This window comes from Prionailurus viverrinus, chromosome B1 (genome assembly GCF_022837055.1).
Source record: "Prionailurus viverrinus isolate Anna chromosome B1, UM_Priviv_1.0, whole genome shotgun sequence".
Taxonomy (NCBI): domain Eukaryota; kingdom Metazoa; phylum Chordata; class Mammalia; order Carnivora; family Felidae; genus Prionailurus; species Prionailurus viverrinus.
Genome location: NC_062564.1, coordinates 105491778 through 105517342, shown reverse-complemented (window position 1 = coordinate 105517342; position 25565 = coordinate 105491778). Strand labels below are relative to the sequence as shown.

At 36.9% G+C, this 25565-nt stretch overlaps 1 protein-coding gene across 3 annotated transcripts in view; it reads right to left on the bottom strand.

Annotated features, from left to right (window-relative positions):
* Positions 1–25565, bottom strand: part of SEC24D (SEC24 homolog D, COPII coat complex component) — a 108294-nt gene that overhangs the window by 48069 nt on the left and 34660 nt on the right. For all 3 annotated transcript variants that reach the window (XM_047855585.1, XM_047855586.1, XM_047855587.1), the window contains exon 8: positions 21256–21383. In XM_047855585.1, the coding sequence (XP_047711541.1) occupies positions 21256–21383 (128 nt within the window). The remainder of the gene's footprint in view (positions 1–21255; positions 21384–25565) is intronic.

Here is a 25565-nt window from a genome sequence, read left to right as displayed (position 1 = left end):
TTTTTACCGATATGATTTACCCAAAGACAGGCCCAGCCTAAAATTACTGTGAAACTGTCGGCAGCTAACACCTTAGCATTCCAGTCCTGGCAGATTCAAACTTGCAGAACCAAAAAGTAATGTCTAGTAATAAACTGGAGTCGAGTAGTGACTGTATATGGGCTGTTAAATACATTTACTTTTTTTTTTCTGTTTTCACTCTTTGGAAATTGGATGATGGATAGGTAAGTAAGGTCTTCAGACAATTGAGGTGACAGTAAAGAATGTTAAAAGCTTTTTAACTGTTTACATTTTCTTTGGGGGCAACAGAACAAAGTTTCTAAGTTACACTGCCTTGTTTCATCTCTCTCAGGCCATGTTGAAAACTATCAGAGATTTTCTTTGCTCTCTCCAGATGTCCGCTTATCTGTTGTACAGTAGTCTGTGTGAGCTCATAAATAGCTAATCTCACTTTTCTTCTCAGTTCAACTTTAGTGTATATGGCTTTAAAAAAAAATCTAATTAGTTTCCCAAAAAATCTCTAAGTTTTTTTTTTCCTTATCAAGAACATTATATCATATTTACTTTAAACTCATTTCCAGATTTTATAATTTTGTTTATAAATGGGCTTTAATCTTTTGGCTTCTAGTATATTTCTGCCTGCTCTTTCTTTTCTGTTCTCCTCTTAAATAGAAAAAGTATTGTTGGTTCTGATCCTGTGTGGCCTGAACTTATACAACATGAAAGTGATGGGGAAGCTGAGTTAGGAAGAGGAAGAATAACATTTGAATCTTTTGCTTGTAGTTTTGGATTACCAGGGCTATGCCAAATACTTTACTGATACTAATTTTAATTAGGATGCTTTAATTGAATAAAATGTCTCTCTTTTTTTGTGCATGTATAATACCATGCTCAATTCTGGGCCACAAGAAAGTATATAACTCACTGAGAAATAAGGTTGCGTGTTAAAATGATGTGACTTAAAAGCAAAGCAAATAAAAAACCTTGGGGTTATTTTTCCAAGTAAAAGGAATAGATAATAAGATGTATCAATCAATAACTCCTTGGTACTACTACTACAATTTAAAATGTTTTCTCATATTAATATATTATCAGTTTTCCCAATATTCCTGTCATTCTCTCAGGTAACTGTAACATTTGTACAGTAGGGGCTGGGTATATGATGTGCCTTGGTGGGGTAGTCAGTCGATCAGGATAGAAAATACACGAAACAAACAAGCATGTAAATATGCAATTAAAAGAGCAAAGTAGGATTAGAATAGTTGAGAAATAGTCACTAATAAGAATTGTCTTTAGCTTAAAAAGCAATGTTAAACTATTTGAATCGCATCCCCAAAGAAAAATACTCAAGAAAAATGAAGTACAATGTAGAAAGATCCCACATGAAGAATTCTTATAATTTGTAGCCTATGTCCTTTGTTTTGGTATCTCTATAACTAAGAAAAGTCTGAATATACAAGTCCTGCTGTGTAGTCTCTCTTTTAGGCAAGTAATGAATACCAGAAAGCACCTAAATATTAAAAGCTTATAACCAAACCTGGAAAGCTAAGGAAAATATGAAGGTGTTTTTATAGCACAGATCCAGTAGATGGCACTGTGCGACTAAAAAATTAAAACAAAACTACATAATTTACCCGGTAGGTAATAAAATACTCAAGATAATTATGCTACATTCATTTAATGTAGCTCTAATAACATTAAACTTCTGTCAGCTATTACTGTCACAAAATTAATAAACTTATACTTCTCTTGAAAGAAAAATTAATGGCTAAAAACATTGAGGGAAACAAAATTAAACAACATGAAATACAGGTTACTTTAAATATAAATTATATAGAAATTATAGAATCTGCCTAAATTACTGAAGATAATAGTCCAGAAAAATTTACGTTACGTTTCTAATCCCCTGCCAACTTTTCCTTGACTCCATGTGGGGAAACAGGCAGCCCCAAAGCACAGCGAGCAACCTGAAGACAGCCCAGCCCGGGAAGAGAAGGGCATGAGGAAGCTGATGCTCCTGCTGCCAGCGTCTACCTCCTGCTTGCCACATTAGCATTCCAAGCACAAATAACAAAGCAAAGTCAGAGAAGCTTGCATCACGGTGCTCAGGGGCACACTGTGATGAAGAAATTATTTTCTAAAGCAAACATCTATCTTCCTGCTGGAACATCAAACCATAGGCAGTGGTGTGCGTGAAGGGAGGGGTAGGGCAGAGAGGCCAAATCGGAGATTTCAAGAACACCCTGCTGTAGGAAGGTTACACTTGCCCATATCCAGGATATGGCTGGGCAAAAACTGTCTCACATTGCCCCACTACCTGCCTCCTTATTTTTCAGCACCAGAGTTCTAAGTAAGAGTCCTGGAAGTTCTAATCACGCACACAAAAATTATGTAACAACCTACCCTCCCTCTGTCTTTTAATACTTGTTTACTAATTGTGAAAAAATACATATTTTCCATTTTCAACATATACTTCTCTTCCCTTTTTTCTCCCTTTATTTCCTTCAGTAGAAGTATCAAAAGAGGGGCGCCTGGGTGGAGCTATCGATTAAGCATCTGACTCTTGATCTCAGCTCAGGTCATGATCTTACAATTCGTGAGTTTGAGCCCTTCATCAGGCTCTGTGCTGACGGTGCAGAGCCTGCTTGGGATTCTGTCTCACTTCTCTGCCCCTCTCCCACTTGTCCTATCCCCCCCCCCTCTCAAAATAAATAATAAGCTTAAAAAATTTTTTTAAAGTATCAAAAAAAGTAATCAGTCTCCTTCCTGGACTATACCATTGTCTTCACATGACCAATAGTCTACTTTACTTAGTGCCTGAAAGAAATATCTTAACAGAGAACAGAAGAGAACAGAAAGAGCAGGCAGAAATATACTAGAAGCTAAAAGATTAAAGCCCATTTATAAGCAAAATTATAAAATCTGGTAATGGGAGAGAAATTTTTTTGCTTATAGTGGGCCCTAAATCAGATCAAAAGTTTTATTTTTTTTAAGTGTATTTATTTTGAGAGAGAGAGAGATGGTGAGCAAGGGAGGGGCAGAGAGAAAGAGAGAGGGAGAGAGACAGAGAGACAGAGAGATTGAGAGAGAGAGAATCCTAAACAGGCTCTGCACTGTCAGTGCAGAGTCTAATGCGGGGCTCATATTCATGAGCCATGAGATCCAGACCCAAGCTGAAACCAAGAGTCAGACGCTTAACCACTTAACCGACTGAGCCATCCAGGCGCCCCTCAGATCAAAAGTTTTAAAATAAAATAACCTGCTGAAATGTAACACAGTCCTCCAGCTTGATAAAGGGTCATATTTAACATCAATTATATTCCCCAGTAAACCACTATAAATAGATATCTCTAGCAGCAATAGTTTCATACTGTCAAATGTATTTTGGCATGTAGCTACTTCTTGGGATTGGAGTACTGCTTATTTTTTGGATCTATATCAAGAAGAGGTCAGCTGATAACTTAGATTAATCAGGGGGATGTAAGGAGAAGCATGGAAATGGTATGTGAAAAGATAATCCAGAACCTGTGATGAACAACTACCCTTGAAAAATGTTAAACATTCAGACTATTAGACATGCTGGAAGACGAGCAGGGTTAGATTCCAGAGGATTATGCCCAGAAGCTAAAATGAAAAGAGAACCTGTATCAAGTGCACTTAGTAAAGACATTTTCATAGGACAGAGAAATAGGAAGCAGCTTGTACATGTTTTCTATTTCTAGCCTTGCCATATAGGATATTCAGTCAGCTTACATGGAAAGAAAGGGTACAGAGCAATAGGTGCTTACTGTACACATATTTCCTAAACAGCAGTACTGTTTTGTTTGACTTTTTTAAAATAACAAATATAGCATGAAAGAATATTTTCTGAATGCCTTTTAAAAATGTTATGCATCTTCTGAAAAGAAACAGAGCTTGATAATAAAAACATTCAGTGCACTGTACTAATTCTAAACATACACTTTCTTTTTTTTTTTTAGAGAAGTATGTTTTATTTATCATACACACAATGCACCATAAGAAAGCACGCAGATTATAATTGTCTCTGATTTCAGTCCAGGGTTGTCAAACTGTATTTTGGAATGAAGCAATCTTAACATCTCTTGGGAGTCATAAAACTTCTTCTCATTTTGTGAAAATCTTTATCCACCTTTTTGCCCAAAAGTTATTGCCTATACGCAAATGTAGCCAAACTCTATTACACCACACAATGAGATGTTAAAAATGCCATGACGATGTTCCATATTTACTTTCATAGATTTCCTATATCAGCATTTTTATTTATTTTTTTAATATGAAATTTATTGTCACACTTTCTAAGGATGTTTGTAGTTGGCCTTTGTTAACCTAAAGCTTTGTGTTTTCATATTTCCAGAAAAGTATCCTCTTGTTAAATGCACTTCAAAGATTGTTTTCAGCTTTTTTCTCTTCAACATCACTGTAAGCCTATTTATTCCTAGAGCTATATCTAGAGCTTGTGTTGGATTTGAACATCTTTTTAATTTGGAAATGGATCCTTTGCATTGAGGGGATGTGTTTCGTCTTGTCTATCCAGCATTGAAAAATTCTGAGAAATTTTACCGATTGAAACCTACAATACATGTAAGATCATAACTATTATGTATTATCTATAGTTTAAAATGCTTTCAAATATATGAAAATATCAATTTGATATTGAGATGCTCCACCTTGGGAGTTGGAATTGCCATCCATGGGTTCAGAAGGGAATGGAGGGTCCATGATGAAAAGTGACTTGTCCAATAAATTGCAGGACTGCAGCTTGAATTCTCACTCATTTATTCCATCTATTTGCCTTCTCTGTGATACATATACAGAAACTGCTTTGCAGACTGTTTCTATAGAAAAGCCTATAGTTTCAGAGAAAGGCTCCATTATTCATGATCTTTGATTTGAATCAAGCACTCAGTGATCCCTGGTAACCATTAAATTTCTCTTGTCATTTTTCTCTTCCTCTACAGCAGCTACTTTATACCTTTCCAAACTCCAAATAAGCTCTCTTTCCACATACCTTAGCAGATAATTTTGCTTCCTTGTTCAAAAAGAAAATAGAAGACCTCAGACAGGAACTTCCTTGACTTTCCTCCACCAATTTGCCAGCTTCTACCTAATATTTTCCTTTCTCTCCCTCTCGTTACAAGGGAAGGGGTGTCCTCCTCCTGACTTCACAGAGACCTTGTCTCAACCTGGCCCCTGAGGACCAGCTTAGACATTTGAGCTGTACATTCCCATATTATCTCGTGCCTGACAGCACTCATCACACTGCTTTACTTTTCAGTATCACTACTAAATTCTCAGGTCCTTGACTTGCAAGTCTCATTTGTTTATCATTGTATTTCCAAGAGCACAATACCTGCGAGAGTGGGCAGTCAACAGTTTTTGAATGAACAAACAAAACATCTATCAGGTACTCACAAACACACTGTTGTAAACCCAGGGCAACTCATGATAGGCGCGTAAGCAAAAGGTGCAAATAAGAGAAGAAACCACTTGTGCTGAAGGTCAACAAAAGCGTCTTTCAAAAAGAGATAAGCAGTTATGAGGAGTTATATTTTCAGTGATTGACAGAAAAAGACAATTTCAATCAGGAAGAATAGTGTGACACAGGAGGAAAAGCTTGGGTATGTTGGTAGTTAGTAAGCAAGTAGCCTAATTCAGCTGAGATGGAGGGCGATAAATAGGAAAGCTGGACTGATTTTGAGGAGAGCTTTCAAAACCAGGTATGTCCCAAATGGCTGTGCTTACAACATGGACCACAAAACAGACTATATGGTAATGATTCAGAAGATAACTGAGATTTCACCATTCAGTAAATTAAATGATGCCTTTAGAAAATTGGTTCATTCGGTATACGTCTTAAAACCTTCTTATAAATTAGTGAATTCTATCATGTTTTACAATCAACACGAGAGACTTGTAAAATTTGTTTCATCATCTCCTATATTTTATTCAATTCATAAAACTCTTTAAAAAATAAACTCAAAAGATATTTGAATATTAGTTCCAATTTTTATTTTTATTTCTTTAAAGTTTACTTATTCATTTTGAGAGAGAGAGCACAAACAGGGAAGGGGCAGAGAGAGAGGGAGAGAGGGAGAGAGAGGGAGAGAGAGGATCCCAAGCAGGCTCTGAGCCTCTAGTACAGAGCCATGCATGGGGCTTGAACGCATGAACCGTGAGATCATGACCTGAACCAAAATCAAGAGTCCGATGCTTAACTGAATGAGCATTTTTAAAGTAAGTATTTTTTAAGTAAAGTAAGAATTTTTAAAGTAATTTTCTAACGTAAAGAATTCACTCCTTAATACTATATGTAAGTTTCAAGTTCACCACTGATTCCTAGGGCCTTAATTACAGAGTAAATTCTCAAAAAATACTTGCTGAATGACTGATAAGGAGGGAAAGATAGAAGAAGAGAAAAACAGGTTTAAAAGAAGTCTGAACAGGGGTGCCTGGGTGGCTCAGTCAGTTAAGCATCCGACTTTGGCTCAGGTCATGATCTCATGGTTCATGAGATCAAGCCCCATGTCAGGCTGCAGCGCGGAGCCTGCTTGGGATTCTTAGTCTCGCTTCTCTTTCTGCCCCTCCCCCACTTGCAGTTTCTCTCTCTCAAAATAAATAAACTTAAAAAAAGGTTTTTAAATAAATAAGTAAAAAATAAAAGAAGTCTGAACAACAAGATAACTAAAAAATGAAGGAAGAAGGAAAATACAGAAGTCATGTGTAAACCTGAGGATAATCACAGAAGATTAGGCTTGGATGAAATAAATCCTAATATGCTAAGTTCACCCTAAAATATGCACAAATAGGAGACTCTTTTCCTACAATGGCCAAAAGCATCTCAAAGCAATATAGCTGTAATCTTTCTACCTGGGGCCTCTAATGCCAGGAAGGCTCTTTAGTGGAAAGGCCAAATTGGACCATATGCTAAAGTTTAAGAAGGGGTGCTTTTCTAAGAAGGTACCCATGGTTTCAAAAGAGAAAAGAAATACAGTGAAGAGAGCATTATATCAGTTTTCCTGACTGGCAGTCCTACTTCATGACTAGATTATACATGGTAGATAATGATCCTAAAGCAAAAAAAAAATGGTCAGTTTAGATTGGTTTTGCTGGCCCAGGTTTTCAAGTTACAGGTATATTTGCAAAGATCAGCACCACTTTTCTTGCTGGAACAGATGTTAGAAACTTCTGAGTAAGACACTCCTTCTTAAGGAGCTATGATATTTAGGAATTCTACAGTTGAGAGATATTTTCCCACAATGCATTTAAACCTTGACCTATTATAGTTTATCTTTTATCCCTAAGGAAGAATTCTATTTTGTTGTCTAATTATAGACCAATTGCAGAAGATATATTGGCTATAAGAATGTGTGGATGAAGAAAATATATTTTAGACTTAAAAACTCTATGAATCAAGTTTGTTTCTTCCATAAAAAAATAAGTGGCAGTTTTCTGTTCCTCAAAGGAAAGGTATAAAATACACTTTAAAGGTGAAAGTGTTAAAAATAATAAGCCTAGGAGCACACTCCCTTTGTCTCTCAGCAGAATTGTAAGTTAACCAAAGTCTTCCCTCATTTATATCACTTCTTCATATGGCCATGAAAACACCTTCAAATCACTGTCCTCTGTGCATGAGTCAAGTCTCTATTTAAATGGCAGCTTCTCAATCAGGCCTATCCAACCACCCAACTTAATCTGAAACCTGCCAACTGCCCTTTCCCCAGGCAGCCCTCATCTTCCTAACCCTGCTCTGTTTTTTCCTTTCTCCATATGTTACATCATTTTCTCATTTTCAGGTGCATAGTCTTGTCTTCTCTCAGTTAAAATGTAAGCTCCATGAGGGTAGACAGAGATCTTTATCCGTTTTGTTCACTGACTTGTCTCGAGTAACAAGAACAGGAAGTGGCACATATTGGGTGAACAATAAGTGTTTGTTGAATTAAATCTTCATTCAATAAGGCAGACTAAGTAAATTACTAGTTCTTCATGCAATCCAATCTGCTGTCAATGTAAATACTGCTCAGTTACCGTCCCTGGTGGGCAGCCACATCTACTGGCTAGACCGCTTCCCAGTGACACAGGATATCATCCTTTATGAGCTAATTTCATTTGGGCAAATAACCACAAGCCATTTGGAGGAAAGACTTAAAAACAGGGTTAAAAAAAGTTGAGAAAAAAGTTTTCACTTAAAAAACGCATGTGACCAATTCAAAAGCATCTGGAGGAGTAAGTACATCTATATATTTATTATATACCATTAATGAGCTGAAAGGAGAGGGAAGATGGCTGCATAATTTATCAAATAAATAAAATTGATAAATATGATCTAATATACATTTTATATCATTTTCCTTTAAGGAGAAATGTGGGGAAAAAAGGAGAAATATAGTCAAAATTATATATTTGAAGTATTTAAATAAAAGATTGGTTCAAAACTTGTAAAACTGTAGCAGCAAGAGAGTATGGAACAAAGTAAGCCAAAAGAAGTTTAGATCTCATCCCATGTTCAAGACTATGATACGCTACTTCGGTTTATCTCCGTAGTTCAGTTTAGGTCTAATAAAAGTGATTTCTGGTGGAGGAGTTCTATGATATCTACCTACACTAGATTTTATAATTATGGCTCTTCTATTTTACCTGCTTTTGCAGAAATATTGTCCCAGGATGCTCTTATTTTCCCAAGCAATGAATAACATTTTAAAGATTCTACTCTTTTTTTTTTACATGTCTCATATATACCACCTTTTTTCTCACTCTTCATAAATATACACACATATACACAGTATATATTTTCACATTTATAGTGAAATAATACTGAAAGAAACAACCATCGGAGGGATAAAATTGAAACCTAAGCTAAACTTAGGAAGAATTTAACTGTCCAGGAAATTCTTTAAGCAACTGTTACCCAGTCAGCACAGGTGGTTTTGTCTGCCAGCAATACTAAAAGCAAGGATAATTTGCAGTGAGTCTCCAAATGGTGATTTTTCTTAAGAACATATGTGTGGGAAATAAAACATTTTCTTTGATATAGAACACAGAGATGCAAGTAAATGTCAGATGCCTGGATAGAGATGACTCCAAAATGCAAGTCCTAGCCTTAGCTTGGTTCCTAGATAGTTCAATTTTATTTACTTTTAACTCATTTGGTTAGAAATATAGCATTTACACATGAAGTGGATGTTCAATAAATATTTACGCAAAGATCTCTATTCTGAAAATCTCATCAAGTTACTTGGCTTCAAAATTCTAATTTTACTCCCAAATATAAATGATATTGTGTAATGAAAATGTATTAAATATTTATTTAGTGCAAAAATGTTCCAGGAACTATTTCAGGCCTTGGGAAAGCAATAGTGAGGAAAAGTCACATGTGGTCCCTTCTTTCAGTCAAATACACAAGCATAAAACCACAAACTGTGATGTGCTATAAGGGGAGATACAAGGAGTATCAATGTGGGGTATCCTGGAAAGCTCTCCTAAGAATGTGACTTTGAACCAAAATCTGAAAGTTGAATAAAAACTAATTAAGCTAAAAATACAAGACAGGGTGTGAGAGATTGAGGGGAAATTATTCCAGCAAATGTCCATGAAGCATCTTATGGAAAACCAAAAGTTACATAAATGTTTATGTAATGGTGAGTGTTTATCATTTGAATAAAAAGAAAATTATGATATACTATCCAATGACAGGTCCTATGCAACACTTCTTTTTAAAAATATAAATGAGCAGCCAACTCTTTCCACTTATAAATGAATATAAATGTGGCATATATAACAGTTTCCTCCTTCTTATGTAAGATATATAACTGGAATCACTGAAGGGGTGTGATAACATCTCTCTTAAATGCCCATTTCCAGTAAACCTAAATTACTGTATTTTTGTTTCTCTTCCTTGTATACAGTAGACTCCCAAAATCAGTGATTGCTGAGTTAAAATTTTCCATGGAGGAATTTAATATCATATAAAAAATAACCACAACAATAATGTAAAGATGATAATAAGAATAGCTATCATTCCTTATAACAGCTTATTTTATTTTTAAGTAACTATCATGTAAGGAGGTTATCATAATTTCATTTATGAGAGAAATGAGACCCAAAAAGTTAAGTAAATTTTTCAAGGTCACACTACTAGAAGTGGTAGAGTGAATTTGCAGACCCAGCTTCGTGTGATTCCTACACTCCTGCCCTTATTACCTTACTTGTAGTTATGCTACACTCCTGACAAAGAACTGCTTCAAAACTCACTTGTGGTTCAGACAAACTTGGGAGTCATTTTCAGATATGAAAGGTTTGCATAAGGTTTTCTTTCTTCTCCCCTTTCCTAACTACTCTCCTGCCCTCTTTCCTTCCTTCTCAAAATAGGATTTAATTTAAGTTTTTTGGTTTTAATCAGTGGGATGCCTAGTAAACTTTCAAATATGAAACTTTGAAATATTTGCTTTTCTCGTACTTGAGCACTACAAGGACATCAACTGTATACATTTTAAGCCCTTGTATTATCAAGTCCACAAAATTTGAGCAAAGTTAGTAAAGCAAGGCATAATTAGTGCATTTCACTAATTCTAAAATCTCATCAGTTATAAGAGACAGAGAAGCTTCCAATTGAACAGGACACAATGCTAAGAAGTCATTGTTAATAGGAGATATTCCTGTTTTAGAAATGTTAAAATGTGAGGAAATGTGGACCTTAGAATTGATGAAGGGGCTCTTGGGTGGCTCAGTCGGTTAAGCATCCGACTTCAGCTCAGGTCATGATCTCACAGTGTGGGTTCAAGCCCTGCAGCAGGCTCTGTGCTGACAGTTCAGAGCCTGGAGCCTGCTTCGGATTCTGTGTCTCCCTCTCTCTCTGCCCTTCCCCCACTCACACTGTTTCTCTCTGTCTCTCAAAAATAAATAAACGTTGAAAAAAAATTAAAAAAAAAAGAATTGATGAAAACGGTAGCAAGAGGCACTAAAATATTTCCTCTCCAGTGCAGCCCCTCATGAGTGCCCAGCGCTCTATGTCTAATGAGACTGGTCTTGGCTCCTACGTTATGGATGTTGCACACTAAATCACCAGGCATAGAAAGTCATAAAACCCACAGCCACTGAAAATTAAATCAAGGCATGATATTCTCTTTTTTATTCTTATTTCTCCTGAAGGTATTCTCCATTTAGTAAAAAAGATTCATGTGAATAATTTAGTGACTAAGAAAATAAGCTTGGTGCAGTTAGCTTCTAAACTATAACTTAAAATAGAATTCTAACAACCTTTGCCCTGACAAATGTGACTCTTTCTGTATGTCTGCTATAACACCATTCTAAAAAGGGACAAGATTCTGTTCTTCAGCTGCCAAACTTTTTCATAGCACTATATCAACAGTGACCACAATCATCAAGGGATAAAATTCAGTTTCTAAAGTGACTTTATACATTAAAGTATTTTAAATGTTATATTCATAATTCTACTTCTATTTGAGTATATGCATTTTATTTTTCCAAGTTTTTATGTTAATACCTTTTTAAATACTGCATTAAAGCAGATAACTTCAGATTATAATGCTCATATTAAAAACAGATTCAGACTCTTGAAGCTTTCATGTCAGAATGAAGTGAAATAACTTCTAATTTAAGTTATAAGCATTCTTTAAGTTTTTTAAAGGACACAATATTATGTTGTAATCAATTTCATTTCAGAGCATGTTTTTCAGTAAAGCTAGCTAAATTTGGGCTATATGTAAAAATGCATAGTCTCACAATCTTCATGTGTTTTTTAAGTGAATAATATACTTCAGATTTCTTTTATTAAAAGTATAATATAAATGAAACCACTTTGGGTTAGATTGTGTTAGATTGTTCACAAGAATTTCTAACAATTATAGGATGTGTGATAAGTTCATGATAATCCACACTGAATGCACCATAGAGTGGAAACGTAGACACTAGCAGTCTTCTAGATCTATGGGACATCAGAGCCAGACTTCTCCCTCTTGGGAATAAACACCCAAGATCATAATATAAGGCACAGCAGAGACCTAAGTCATTTCCTGGATCCTACCCCTGTGTCCCAACATTTGGTTACCATCTATTGTACTTTGGAGAAGACAGTCGATTTTTATTGGTTCTGGACATATCTTTATTATGATCAAGATTTCTTCCTACTTGTTTCACTGTTCTGCTCTTTATAATGAAATATAACCCCTCATTAATATGTGATGGAATATACTGATATGTGTATTCATTAGTATGTGCTAAAATACATCTATAATCTCTCAAATGATTTTTTTTTCTTGTCATTCAAAAGTACAAAATAAAATCAGATAGCCAAAGTAAGATAAAACCCTTACTTCATTAAGTGACATGTTTATCAACAGACTCAAAGTGCTACCAAGGAACTTAATAATTAAGACTTACTGTACAAAAAATATTATTAATTTAGAGGCTTAAAATATCTAGATATCAACCACCACTCTATAGTTTGGTTTATCTTTGTCTTTTAAATATCTATCCAACCCTGAGAGTGTGTTTATTCAACTAGTACCTTTACTGAATGCCCAGCCTATGGATTTTGGATAGCCTTTGCCTTCAAGGAGTATGAAGCAGTAGCTTAAAGTCACAAGGCTGCAAGAAAAGAGGTTAAGACAGACATTTCACGATAACTCACAAGTTTACAGGAGGAGCAAGAAATCCACTGCTAAACTGACTGCCAGCAAGAAAAAGGAATGCTATTTTATATGTTTAATTAAATAAAACCTCAACAAGCTCATTTATAGCCAGATGTAGTAAAAGAACTTGGAATCTGAAATCTCGAATTCCAGCAGCATTGCTCATTAGCTCTGACTTTAATAGCCTCAGAACCTGTACAGCTTCTACATCTATAAACTTGAATAACACCTATTTCACAAGTTGCTACCTTCCTGAAAGAAGGGTAACACACAGACATAATACTATAGTGAGACAGAATTGTTTTTCCTCTGATGCTTAAATTGCAGTGTAAACTCTGCCAAAATGTTAATTCATGCCGGCAAGACTGAAAAGTCAAATGCATGACCGAGCAATCCCTCCCGCAAATGATACATAGGAAGTCCACCCCTGATGTAATGTGTTAGTGTTGGGTCTAATCTCTGACAGTCTTTTCCTTTTTTGTTAACCCCATTTGTCAGTTCTTTGACATTCATTCCTTTTTCTTTGCAATCACTTCTTCATATCTACTGAATCTATCAGAAAATGAATAATCGTTAAAGAAAAAGAATTTAGGGGCACCTTGGTGGCTCAGGTGGTTGAGCATCCGACTCTTGATTTCAGCTCAGGTCATGATCCCAGGTTCATGGGATCAAGCCCCACATCAGGCTCCATGCTCAGCATGCTTAAGATTCATTCTCTCTCTCCCTCTCCCTCTCTCTCTCTCTCTCTCTACCTCTCTCTCTCTCTCTCTCTCTCCTTCTGCCCTTCTCCTCCACTTGCACTGTTTCTAAAATTTAAAAAAAAAAAAGAAAAAAGAATTTAAATAGTATTTAGTAACAGAACAAGCTTCTTCATTAAGTCATAACTAAGGTAAAACTTCCTGAAGCCTAAACTCCACAGAACAAAGTTGTACCCATCAGAATTTTTTCCACACTGCACCAAAATTAGCTGGGTACTTGGAAATTTTCTGTAAGTCCTAGACAAGAGTAATTGTCTTGTCTTCCCTCATAACCCTAAAGTTCACCTCAGTTCCTAGCACAGAGTATTAGGGGATTATAAATCAAGTGAAATTTAAAGACTCGGATAAAAGCTTATCTGCACTGTATTAATTCAGCAAGAAAAGAAATTACTTTGACTATTATATCCATTTACAATTTTAAAAATATACACATATTTCAGATTTCTAGTCACAGATGTAGTAAAAGCTTCTGTCATCTGGTTTATAGGTGAAATTACTAAATGCCATGTATAATTAAATCTACACACTTGTCTAAAATGTAAAGATTTCCTACTTTGAAGAAAATGCAAAATTAAGTATAATCTTCAATCCTTTTGCACTGAAACCTGTGTCTACCTCCATTTTTAAAATACAGCATCAAAAATAAAATCACAAGTTACTAAACAAAAGATAACCAATTACTTTCATAGTTAATTACACTGAATGTGGCAATGGGTTTCACTTGAAAAACATACAAAAAATTAAAATTTATGGTAAGGAACATGAAATCTTAAACAACGATGATATATATGCTCTTGGAAATAGCATACATCTCCAAAGCAAATGCTCACAGGGAACATTCTCTGATCATAACTGCTTGGATTAGGTTTATTTTTATCGGCCGTTGCTAACACAGTGGCATGCTTTAAAAGGTTCTGTCAAATAGAAGCAACTAAAAAAAAAAACTGTATTATATCCTTTTGATAGATGCCAAATCAAGATATCTTTAGAGATATCCTTTTTTTAAATTGCAGCAATTATGGCAATTATTACTCAGATAAGGAGTAAAACCTTAAAGTTTACTATACCTAAAAATAGTAAATAAAATATTGTTCATATGAAGAATAAAAGTATTCATATAACCCACTTACCTTTAAGAAAGATACTTTAAATTTTATTTACTTGATTATAGATTATAAATATCTAATTTCAGTATGTTCCTCTTTTTCTATTATTAACTATAATTGCTTATTTAGTTTTTGGTTTCTGGCTCAAGCAGTTAAATATATAATAGTATCACTTATAGATACATGGAACAATGAACTGGTTTAGGGTTAGAGATCAGAAATCCACCATTGAACATATTAAGCTTGAGGTTTCTTTTTTTTTTTTTTTTTTTTTAATTTTTTTTTCAACGTTTTTATTTATTTTTGGGACAGAGACAGAGCATGAACGGGGGAGGGGCAGAGAGAGAGGGAGACACAGAATCGGAAACAGGCTCCAGGCTCTGAGCCATCAGCCCAGAGCCTGATGTGGGGCTCGAACTCACAGATTGCGAGACCGTGACCTGGCTGAAGTCGGATGCTTAACCGACTGCGCCACCCAGGCGCCCCATGCTTGAGGTTTCTATGAGGTACCTAAGGAGAGATTTCAGAAAAGTATTTGGGTATGTGAATAAGTAGGAATGACTGAGTGAGACAGTAACAGCACAGTGACTGGAGTTAAGGACCTGGGTGTCTGACCGCCTGGGTTGGAATCCTACCTCTGTGACTTAGTAGCCATTGGCCTTAATGAGTTACCTGACTGTGCCTCATTTTCCTTGTATCTAAAGTGGGATAATAAATAGGTTGATGTGAAGAACAAATAAATGAACATACACTAAAAAAAACCCAAAACCCTTAGAGGAGTGCCTGGATGGCTCAGTCAGTTGAGTGTCAGATTTTGCCTCAGGTCATGATCTCAGGGTTCATGAGTTTAAGCCCCACATCAGGCTTCGTGTGGACAGCGTGGAGCCTGGAGCCTGCTTCAGATTCTGTGTCTCCTTATTTCTCTGCCCCTCCCCTGCTCACACTCTGTCTCTCTCTCTCTTTCTTTCTCAAAAATAAATAAACATTAAAAAGTTTAAAAAAAAAAAACCTTATAGGGGCACCTGGGTGGCTCAGTCACTTAAGCCTCTGACTTTGGCTCAGGTCAGGATCTCACAATTCGTGTGTTCAAGCCCCACATCAGGCTCTGTGCTGACAGCTCAGAGCCTGCAGCCTGCTTCAGATTCTGTGTATCCCCCTCTCTCTGCCTCTTCTCTGCTCACATTTTGTCTCTGTCAAAAATGAATGAATGTTAAAAAATTTAAAAATTAATATAAATTTTTTAAAAACCCCTATAATTTTACTCATTAGTACTCTGTAAGACTGACTACTATTATTCCCTTAAGTAATACAGCAGCAGCTGTTACAGATGATATTTGGTCTTTGGAAGGAAAAGAATCCTAAAGAGAGAAGAGAAGATCCCAAGTCCATGCCTTGGTGAACCGCAATATTACATCAGGAAAAAAAAACCACAGGGAACTAAAATGTTTCCTGCCTGTGAGGTAGAAAAAAATACACCAGTAAGGTGTCATGGAAACCACAAAGTGAGAGTCTGTCGAGGAGCCCTAAATCCTACTTCACCCAGCTCATCAGTGTAGTGGAGCAGGGATGGTTCCTTAATGCTAGTGGCTCGCCTCATTCAGGTGAAGTTAATCCCCAAAGAGGAAGACAATTTTTTTGAGAACACAACCTTTAGGAACTTCTTCCTGGTGTTTTAATATCCCTTTAATATTTATTATTTTTTTAACTCTAAGCCTGTTTCAACATATAAAAGTAAATGTAGTTCTTTAAATAGAGAATGTCTTCATTCAACCCAGGAGACACTGCTATGTAAGAGACAGTAATCCTTTCTAAATATAGTATATTCATTAAATATCTTCCAATTTTATTTGTCAATACATATATATATGTCAGTACAGATATATATGTACACACACACACACACACACACATAGTGTATTCAGAATAATCCTGTTTTTAAAGGTCTAAAGAAAAGGAAGAGCTTCTGTAGAGAGAACTGCAGTAGAAAACACAGTACTGTCAAAATACATTTACTTAGTGTGCAGAGTCTCTAGCAACATGAAAAGAATAGAGTCTGTTATTTTCTCAAGCAGAGCTTCTCCCTAAGTCAGATTCCAAAAATAAGCCACCACTCTAAACTCATCCATTTATTACTTTGGGAAGCACAAGACTAAAATGCAGCATAAATTTTTCACCAAAGGAAGGAAAACCTCATGCTGGTGAGGAAATAGTATTTGGTCAGATCAAACAATTTTGGAAAATAGAAAGCACACACATTTGGTCTGTGTGAGAAATGTGTATATGATGGGACGCCTGGGTACCTCAATCAGTTAAGTATCGGACTTCAGCTCAGGTCACAATCTCACGGTTCGTGAGTTTAAGCCCCACATCAGCCTCTCTGTTGGCAACGCAGAGCCTTCTTTGGGTCCCCCATCTCCCTCTCTCTCTGCCCCTCCCCTGCTTTTGCTTTCTCTCTTCCAAAATAAAATAAAAACTTTTAAAAAAAGAAAAAGAAATGTGAATACATATTAGGGGTGGGGCTTGAACTAAGATTTGAAAGCTTTTCTCAACTAAATACTACATTTCATTTTCAGGAACCTATTACTGAATAATTTCATTGTTAATACTAAATGGTGATAACAAGAAGGTGGTTACAGATTCTGGTTTTGGGTATGAATAGCTGTTGAGTTTTGTTCTGTTTCATGGGAGCTTGGCCTGGGACACCTGGGTGATGGGGAGGAGCAAGGAGGAGAGGTTTTCACTAGTGTGTAGCTGAAAACTGTGCAAATTCATTGCTGTGGACAAAGTGCACAGAAGCTAATACTGCCCAGGGGCAGAAATCCCACGTAGCACACACACTGATACATTACAAAACTGCTGCACAAGCCTCTTTCAAGGTCCAAGTGTTACCTTCTTATTATGAAAAGAACAGATTACTGCAAAATGATTCAGGTGGCATAGGAATGAGTGAGGTAGAGAGTGTACATCCAGAGAAATCCTCCCTCCCCTGCCCCCCGCCGCCCCCTGCCGGGAGATGTGTCAAGGGTTTGATCTGACATTCTTTAAAGCACACTCATGTTACTATATTTCCCTCAATTTTAGGATTCACATTTAAAAATTGTAAATCCCTGGGACCTTACACATTTTAAAATTGATACAGACAGTTGACAACAGTGGTTATCTTGCTAATATATCATATCACACAGCTGTTGGAAAGAATAAGGCAGCAGCTCTGTAGGTAGCAACATGGTAGGAGTGCCAGATGTTTTTTTAATGTTTATTTTATTTATTTTGAGAGAGAGAGAGAAGGGCAGAGAGGGAGGGAGAGAGAGAAAATCCCAAGCAGTCTCTACATTGTAAGTGCAAAACTGGATGCGGGGCTCAAATCCACAAACCGTAAGATCATGACTTGAGCTGAAACCAAGAGTCGAACATTTAACAGACTAAGCCAACCAGGTGCCCCCCAGACACTTTAACTGAAAAAAGAAATGTGAAAAAGAGTCTCTATGCTATACGACCATTTATATATTTATTTTTTTAAAGGATGTGTACTTACATGCTGGTATATGCATTTTTCATTTCTAGAAGGAATCATAAAGAATAGGTAAAGGTCATCTGTAAGGGGGAGGATAGAATGGTAGGAAGAGACCTTTTTTAACTGTATACCCCTTTCATATAAGTTTATATTTTACTTATTTAAAATTAATTGATTCATTAAAAAGCAAAATCATACTATGTATTACCATGGACCCATGAGCGCGAAGTCTATATATAAAGTCACATATAGGAAGGATAGATACAAATTCATTATAGCATCTGCCCCTAAAGGGGAGGGAGGAGAGGAATGGCCTGATAAAGGAAATACCCTATATAGCTAGGAAGCTTTAATTCCCACAAAATTATTTTAAGAAAATATCACAAAATATTAATATTTGTTAATGATGGGTAGTAGGTATGTGAGTGTGATATTATTCACTAGTCCTCTTTTAATTTATTTGTTCAAAGTATAAAACGTGAAATTAAAAATACATCTCACAGTTACTACTACAGAGCCATCAGAACTTCCTAAAATTAAAAAGACGACAACAGCAAACAGAGAGGCTCTCTGATACAATGTTAGAAAGACTGTAAAGCGGTACACCCATTTTAGAAAATGATCTGGCGGTTTATTTTTCTTTTCTTTTTTTTAAGTTTATTTATTTATTTTGAGAGAGAGAGACAGAGAGAATGCACAAGGGAGGAGCAAAGAGAGAGGGAGAGAGAATCCCAAGCAGGCTCTGTGCCATCAGTGTGGAGCCTGACTTGGGGATTGAACTCACAAACTGTGAGATCATGACCTGAGCTGAAACCAAGAGTCAGATGCTCAACTGACTGAGCCACCCAGGTGCCCCTGGCAGTTTCTTATAAAATTAAATAAACATGTACCTCATGAGCCAGCAAACTACTTATAGGTATTAATCCAAGAGAAATGACTATATGTCCACAGAAAGACTTGTACGAGAATATTCATGGAATTTTCATTCACAACAGCCAGACACTGGAAACAGCCCAGATGTTCATCATAAAAGACTAGCTAAACAAACTGCTATGCCCATACAGTAAAATGCTATTCAGCACTAAAAAAAAGAACACATTACTAATACAGGCAATAGCATGTTTATGGTGCTCTAAACATTAAGCTGCTGGCAGAAGCCTAACACAGAAGAGTGCATACCCTAGAGTCTGTTTACATGAGCACCTAGAAGAGGCAAAACAAATCTATGGTGGAAAAAAAATCAGAATGATGGTTGCCAAGGAAGAAAGGTTGTTAGGGGAGGCTGGTGGAAGGGGCAGGAGACACTTCTAAGAATGACAGTAATGTTTTTCATCTTCAGAGGGTTTTGAGTTGCACAGATATATCCATTTGTCAAAATTCAGTGAACCGTATTTAAGATATGTGCATTTTACTATAAATCAATTTTACCTCAAAAGGAAAAACAATCTGTAAGAAAATATTGAACTCTCATTAATGCCATGAATGCTGGAGTATTTAGGGGGAAGTGTACTAATTAATGTCTGCAATTTACTCTGAAATGCATTTAAAAAAGGCGGATTGATGGACAGATGACTCAAAACGTGACAAAGCCAAGAATAGTTAAACATTAACGGTGGAATCTAGGTGGCAGATATATAGGTGTTCACCATAAAATTCTTCCAAATTTTCTGTACGCTTGAAAATTTTCATAATGAAATGTGAAAATAGCTAAAAAATTATTTCTAGCTATTATTTGAAACACATATCATATTTAAACATGGATCTCTTTGCCATTACATATTGGTCTACCTTATCCTTATTAAGCATAGGGATTCAAAGAGGACTTTATAGACATTATATTAAATTTCTGGGTCCATCATATAAGAGACCACACTTAAAATAAGTATAGTAAATACTGAATGTACTTCTTGATTTACAAATATGAGACCATAGTGCATGTAATATTGGCTTCCAGGAATAGCCCCTTCTATGCTCCGCTCTAAGCCAGTTCACTCCACTCCCAAAGAGAGGGCAGCATTCTGCCATACTACAAGGAGAATGAGTGGACATCTCAGAGGGCATGAAAGCCAGTGTCCACACAGACGCGTTCTTTCTCCCGTTTCCTCCATCCCTGAGGTGATGTAAAGCAGACCCCTCTTCCCCTTCCCCATGCCACCATGCTGCCCAAAACAGCTGGCATGGCCAGACCACGAAAGGCGACAAATCTGTTCTCCTGTGCAGATGGTCTGCCTTTTGCTCAGGTGCTGTTAGGTGTTCTACACTAGATCAGCCAAGCTCAAAGAACCATTAAAGGGAAGCTGAGGGTTCAGTTGGGAAGAGAATCTGGGTGCAGCAAAAGGAATCCAGGGTTCAATGTAGCTGACTGGACTAGTGCAATAGGGTTATGGCCAAAGCTTCAGCCAGAATTAAAGCTTTTCCTAACCTATTTTACTAGCTCTACTATAGTACCTTATGTCTCTGTGTATATGTGGGTATCCACCATTCAGGACATGAAAAGAAGGAATCACAGCAGTGTGGGGGGATGTTTTAATCACAACATCCATTAACTCCATCCTAATATCAGAAATTTAAAATAAACACCCAAATGAATTATATATTGGGTACATCTTTCCAACTCAAGACATACGCTTTCTAATCATACTGACTTTTTAAGCAGGAGTTTATGAACAGCTTGGCCCCATGACTATTAAAGCAGCTTAATAAGACCATGAACCTTGGGCTCTGTTAACTTCCTTCACCAGAACACCTAGATGCTGGGGCTTCGAACTAGGCTATAAGGGCCACATGAGAGGTCTGAGTATATGACATTCCATATTTTCTGAGTATTCACATTGTTACAACAGAGCCACAAGTGATCCAGTCCATTAGTATTTGGTACACAGGTTGCCAAAAAAGATAGCTTGTCAGATTTTTGTCTTCCTTAGTGAATTGAATAGTTATTCTATTGAATATTCATTCATTTAGATATTTTTGCACTATATAAATATTCTCCAATTTTCTGTTTATAATACAGAATAAAAAAACAATGATGAAAGAAGGATTTTGAATTGGTAAATTGTTGAATTGCTTTTTTTTTTTTAAGATTTTATTTTAAGGAATCTCTACACCCAACATGGGGCTTGAACTCACAATCCCAGGATCAAGAGTCGCATGTTCCACCAACTGAGCCAGCCAGGCGTTCCTCGAATTACTATTTTCATCATTCTTACCTCATTTGAAGGAACTGTGGCAAAAGGTTTGATGACAGCAGCTAATGGAATCTGAGCTTGCTTGGCCATATCTGACGTGCATGGGAAACAGTAAGTTGTGCAACGAATGTATCGAGGACTAGCATTGCCTGAAAAGGTCAAAGGAACACACTTAAAATTTGCAGAGAAAAAAAATCTGCCCTATAATGTTTAAATATTTATCAAGGTAATTCTAGATAACACATTGCCTTATTTATATTTCTTCATGATTTCTAAAAATAAGTAGTATTATGCAATTCTACAATCTATGCTCATATTTATATTTATTGAATGTCTACTAAGTTTTAGACATTGTCTAATTGCTTCCTTGTAGAGCTTATGTTCTTACAGAAGATACAGACAATAACTATAAAACCTAGTAAATGAGTAAATTACATAGGTCATTAGAAAATGATAAATGCTATGAAAAAAGCATATCTGGTTAAGGTGAACTTTGGTGGGAGGCAGATTGCAACTTTAAGAAGTTATAGAGTACGCCTTATTTAAAAGGTAACATTTGAGTAAAGACTCCAAGGAAGCAAGGGATTTACCCAAGGAGGTGCCTGGGGGCAGGGCTTGTCTGGCCTGATGGAAGATGAGTATCAGGGAGGCCTGTGTGGCCGGCATGGAGCATGTGTTGGGCACAGCAGCTGTTAAGGAGTTCAGAGAAGTAACAAAATTTGTACAGGACTGGTGGTGGAAGGGTGGTGGTAGGGACCAGCCTGATAGCAGTAGAGGTACTAACAAATGGCCAGAATCTGCACACATTTTAAAAGTCCACTGATTGTTGATAGGAGTGATGTCTGAGGTGTGTGTGAAGATGAGAGGTGAGATAGAAAGAGATCAGGAATGAGTCCAAAGTTTTTGGGTTGAGGAACCAGAAGCATGAAGTTGCACCAACTGACAGAAGAAAAGCAGGAAGGGAAGGAGTGTGCTAATGGGTATGTAGGTGGAGATCAGGGATCTGGCTTTGGACATGTCCACTTTGGAAACTCTATTAAGCAATCCCACAGTGAAGCTGAGTAAACAACTAGATATGTGAGTCTGGGCACTGGGATGAAGATACACACTTGGGAGTTTTCAGCATATAGATGGTATTTGAAGCCATGAAACTAGGTTAAACCACGAAGGGAATAAGTGTGGCCAGAGAAGAGAGGATGGCCAAGAACTAAGCCCTGGGTCCTCTAACATAAAGAAGCCAGAGAAAAAGGAGAAACCAGTTAAAGGATTGAGAAGGATAAAAACAAGGACTATCTGGTGTCCCAGAGGTGAAGAAAGTACATCAAGGAAAAGCATGATTATCTGTTCATGGTGGTGCTGCTGGATCAATAAAACCACTGGATTTACTTGTCATTTGAAATGACTTGGATGGAGCTACAGAGTATTATGCCAAGTGAAATAAGTCAGAAAGAGAAAGACAAATACCATATGATTTCACCCAAATGTGGAATTTTTTTTAATGTTTATTTACTTTTGAGGCAGAGAGAGATAGGGTACAAACAGGGGAGGGGCAGGGAGAGAGGGAGACACAGAATCCGAAGCAGGCTCCAGGCTCTGAGCTGTCAGCACAGAGCCGGACGTGGGGCTCAAACCCATGAATGCAAGATCATGACTTGAGCCGAAGTCAGATGCTCAACCAACTGAGCCACCCAGGAGCCCCCCCCAAATGTGGAATTTAAGAAAAAAAACAAATGAGCAAAGGGAAAAAAAAAGAGAAAGAGGAAAACCAAAAAACAGACTCTTAACTACAGAGAACAAGCTGATGGTTACCAGAGGGGAGGTGGTTGTGGGGATGGGTGAAATAGGTGATGGGCATTCAAGGAGGGCACTCGTTGTGATGAGCACTAAGTAACCCATAGAATTGTTGAATCACTATATTGTACACCTGAAACTAATATAACACTGTATGTTAACTAACTGGAATTTAAATATAAACTTAAAAAAAAAAAAAAAAGACCACTGGATTTAACAACATGGAAGTTGCTAGAGATCCAGAAGAGAGTTTTGGCAGAATGAGGGTAGGGTGGGAAACCTGACTATAGTGAGCTTGAGAGACTCCTAACTTTTAAGGAGAGGAATTGGCAATAATCCTTCCAAGTTTTGTTGTGTAGGGTAGGAAAGAAAAGAAGGGTAGCTATAAGGGAAACAGGTCATGAAAACATTTTTATTATTTAAGAGGGGAGAGTGTAACACAATGGGATAATCGTGTAAAAAGAGAGATACTGATGGCATAAAAGAAAGAAGGGAGACTTATTGCAGCAATATACTTGAGTACTGCACAGCAAGAGAGGCTGGCTTCTGACTGGAGCACAGATCATTCCTTTTCAGCCAAAACCAGAAAGGCAGAGCACAGGTGCACATTTCAGCAGGGGCTGATATGATGGTGAAAATTCATGGAAGGGTACTCATGATTGTGCAGTTCTCTCACAAAGGAGGTCGTATGAGCAGGTAAAAGAAAGGTTGGGAGAGGAGGAGTTGCAGGTTTCAGGAAGGAGTGTGAAACAGGAGAGTGGAAAAGTGAAAGGACTTGGCAAGTACAGTGTGCTGGGAAGTGCATGGTCCTGAGTTTGCATGGTTGACTGGGTACTGTGGCAGGGCTGGGAGCCTTTCCCTGGCCAGGTTTTGTGGCACAGGTGGGCCTGGAATGAGTGACGTCCACATGATGTCCACATAAGAAAGCTGAGTTTCTTCTATTTAGCTTTAACTATTATTGCCAAATTTTACTTTTTAGGACTAGCTAGAAATCTGGATTTTACATAAAATATTCTGATTTTACATAATGGCAATGACTTCAAATAGAAATAAGACAAAATACTGTGCATGACAAATTAACATGACTGCAGGCTGAATCCAGCTGTTGTTGGTACCATGTTTCTGTTGTCTCTCAGATCCTCTGTAGCAGAGCCCAAAACGGGACTCATAATTATGACAGCAATTGCCAGTATATTAAGCATCATTCTAGGATGGTTACATGTGAACCATTTTAGTCTCACAACTGCCCTATGAGATTGATACCCATTTTACAGAGGAGAAAACTAAGGCATGAGGAGGTTAAGTAACTTGCCAAAGATTAAGGAGTCAGTAAATGACAAAAGTGGTATTAGAACCTATCACAACTCTTTACTATATCCCAAGTAGGTTGCTTCCAGGTTATGAAGGCCTTGAATTCTGGATGAAGAATTAAGATCAATCCTTCTGCCCACAGGCAAAGATGGGACCTTTTCTTTCTTTCTTTTTTTTTTTTTTTTTTTTTTTTTTTAGTGCAGGTAAGGTAATACTTGAAAAAAAAACTAAACTAGCCAGGCAGCTTCTGGAGGCAGGAAAACATTGGATACAGGTGGGCTGGTCATTACTGTTAAAAGAGTCCAGATAAATACCAACATGGAGTAAAACAAGAGTTTTGGCAGCAGTAATAAAAGAAAAAGAAATATTAGCAATAAATGTAAATATGCTCGAGCCCAAACCCTATTATTTTACACATTTCACATAACTCAAACCAAAAAAAAAAAAAAAAAACCAACTTAGAGAAGATCTTCCTCATCACACGATTTTACAGACTGTGAAATAAAGATTTTTGAAAATTTTCAAGTATATTTTAATTTTTCATTGTACTCAATTTTTACTAGCCAAAATTACCACTAACATATTGAAATTGAGTATTTGTTCTTTGAAAGGGTTAGTTCTTCACAGTGCAATATGCACACAAACGAGCTCCTAACAGGGACTAAACAAACTTTTCTTTTAGGAAGATAATGTGCACAAAGATAATTTTTAAAAAAGCCACTGAGCATTTGTTTTCATAAATTGGTATGCAAAAGTGGGGCATGAAAGATATGGCTACAGTAGATAATTTTGCAAGTTCAGTAATTAAGATTCAAAACTCTTTGAGATGCTTAATAAAGAGCATTATGGGATAATCTGACTGGAAAGCATTCAACAGATTAATCATTCAATAAATATTTATGAAGCTAAGCCCCCTGCTAGAGGCTTAGGGACAGAGCTAATGAAGCCTTTGGTTTCAAAGTCTGGTAGGAGACAGCTTTGTGCAGTGGCAGTATTGTAGCCAAAGAGGTTTATCAGTGATGCGATTATTGCTAATTCAAAGTCTGGTAGGAGAGAGTGATAACAAAAACAGGTAACTGTAATACAGCATAGTAAGTATCATAGAAGAGCAAATTCATTAAGAAGTGGCCCAGGGAGGCAACGAGCCGCCATGTGGATCAGAGGTGACTATACAAAGTATGTGGTACCTGAACAGGGTCTCATAGGATAGGCAGAAGCACAGAATCAAG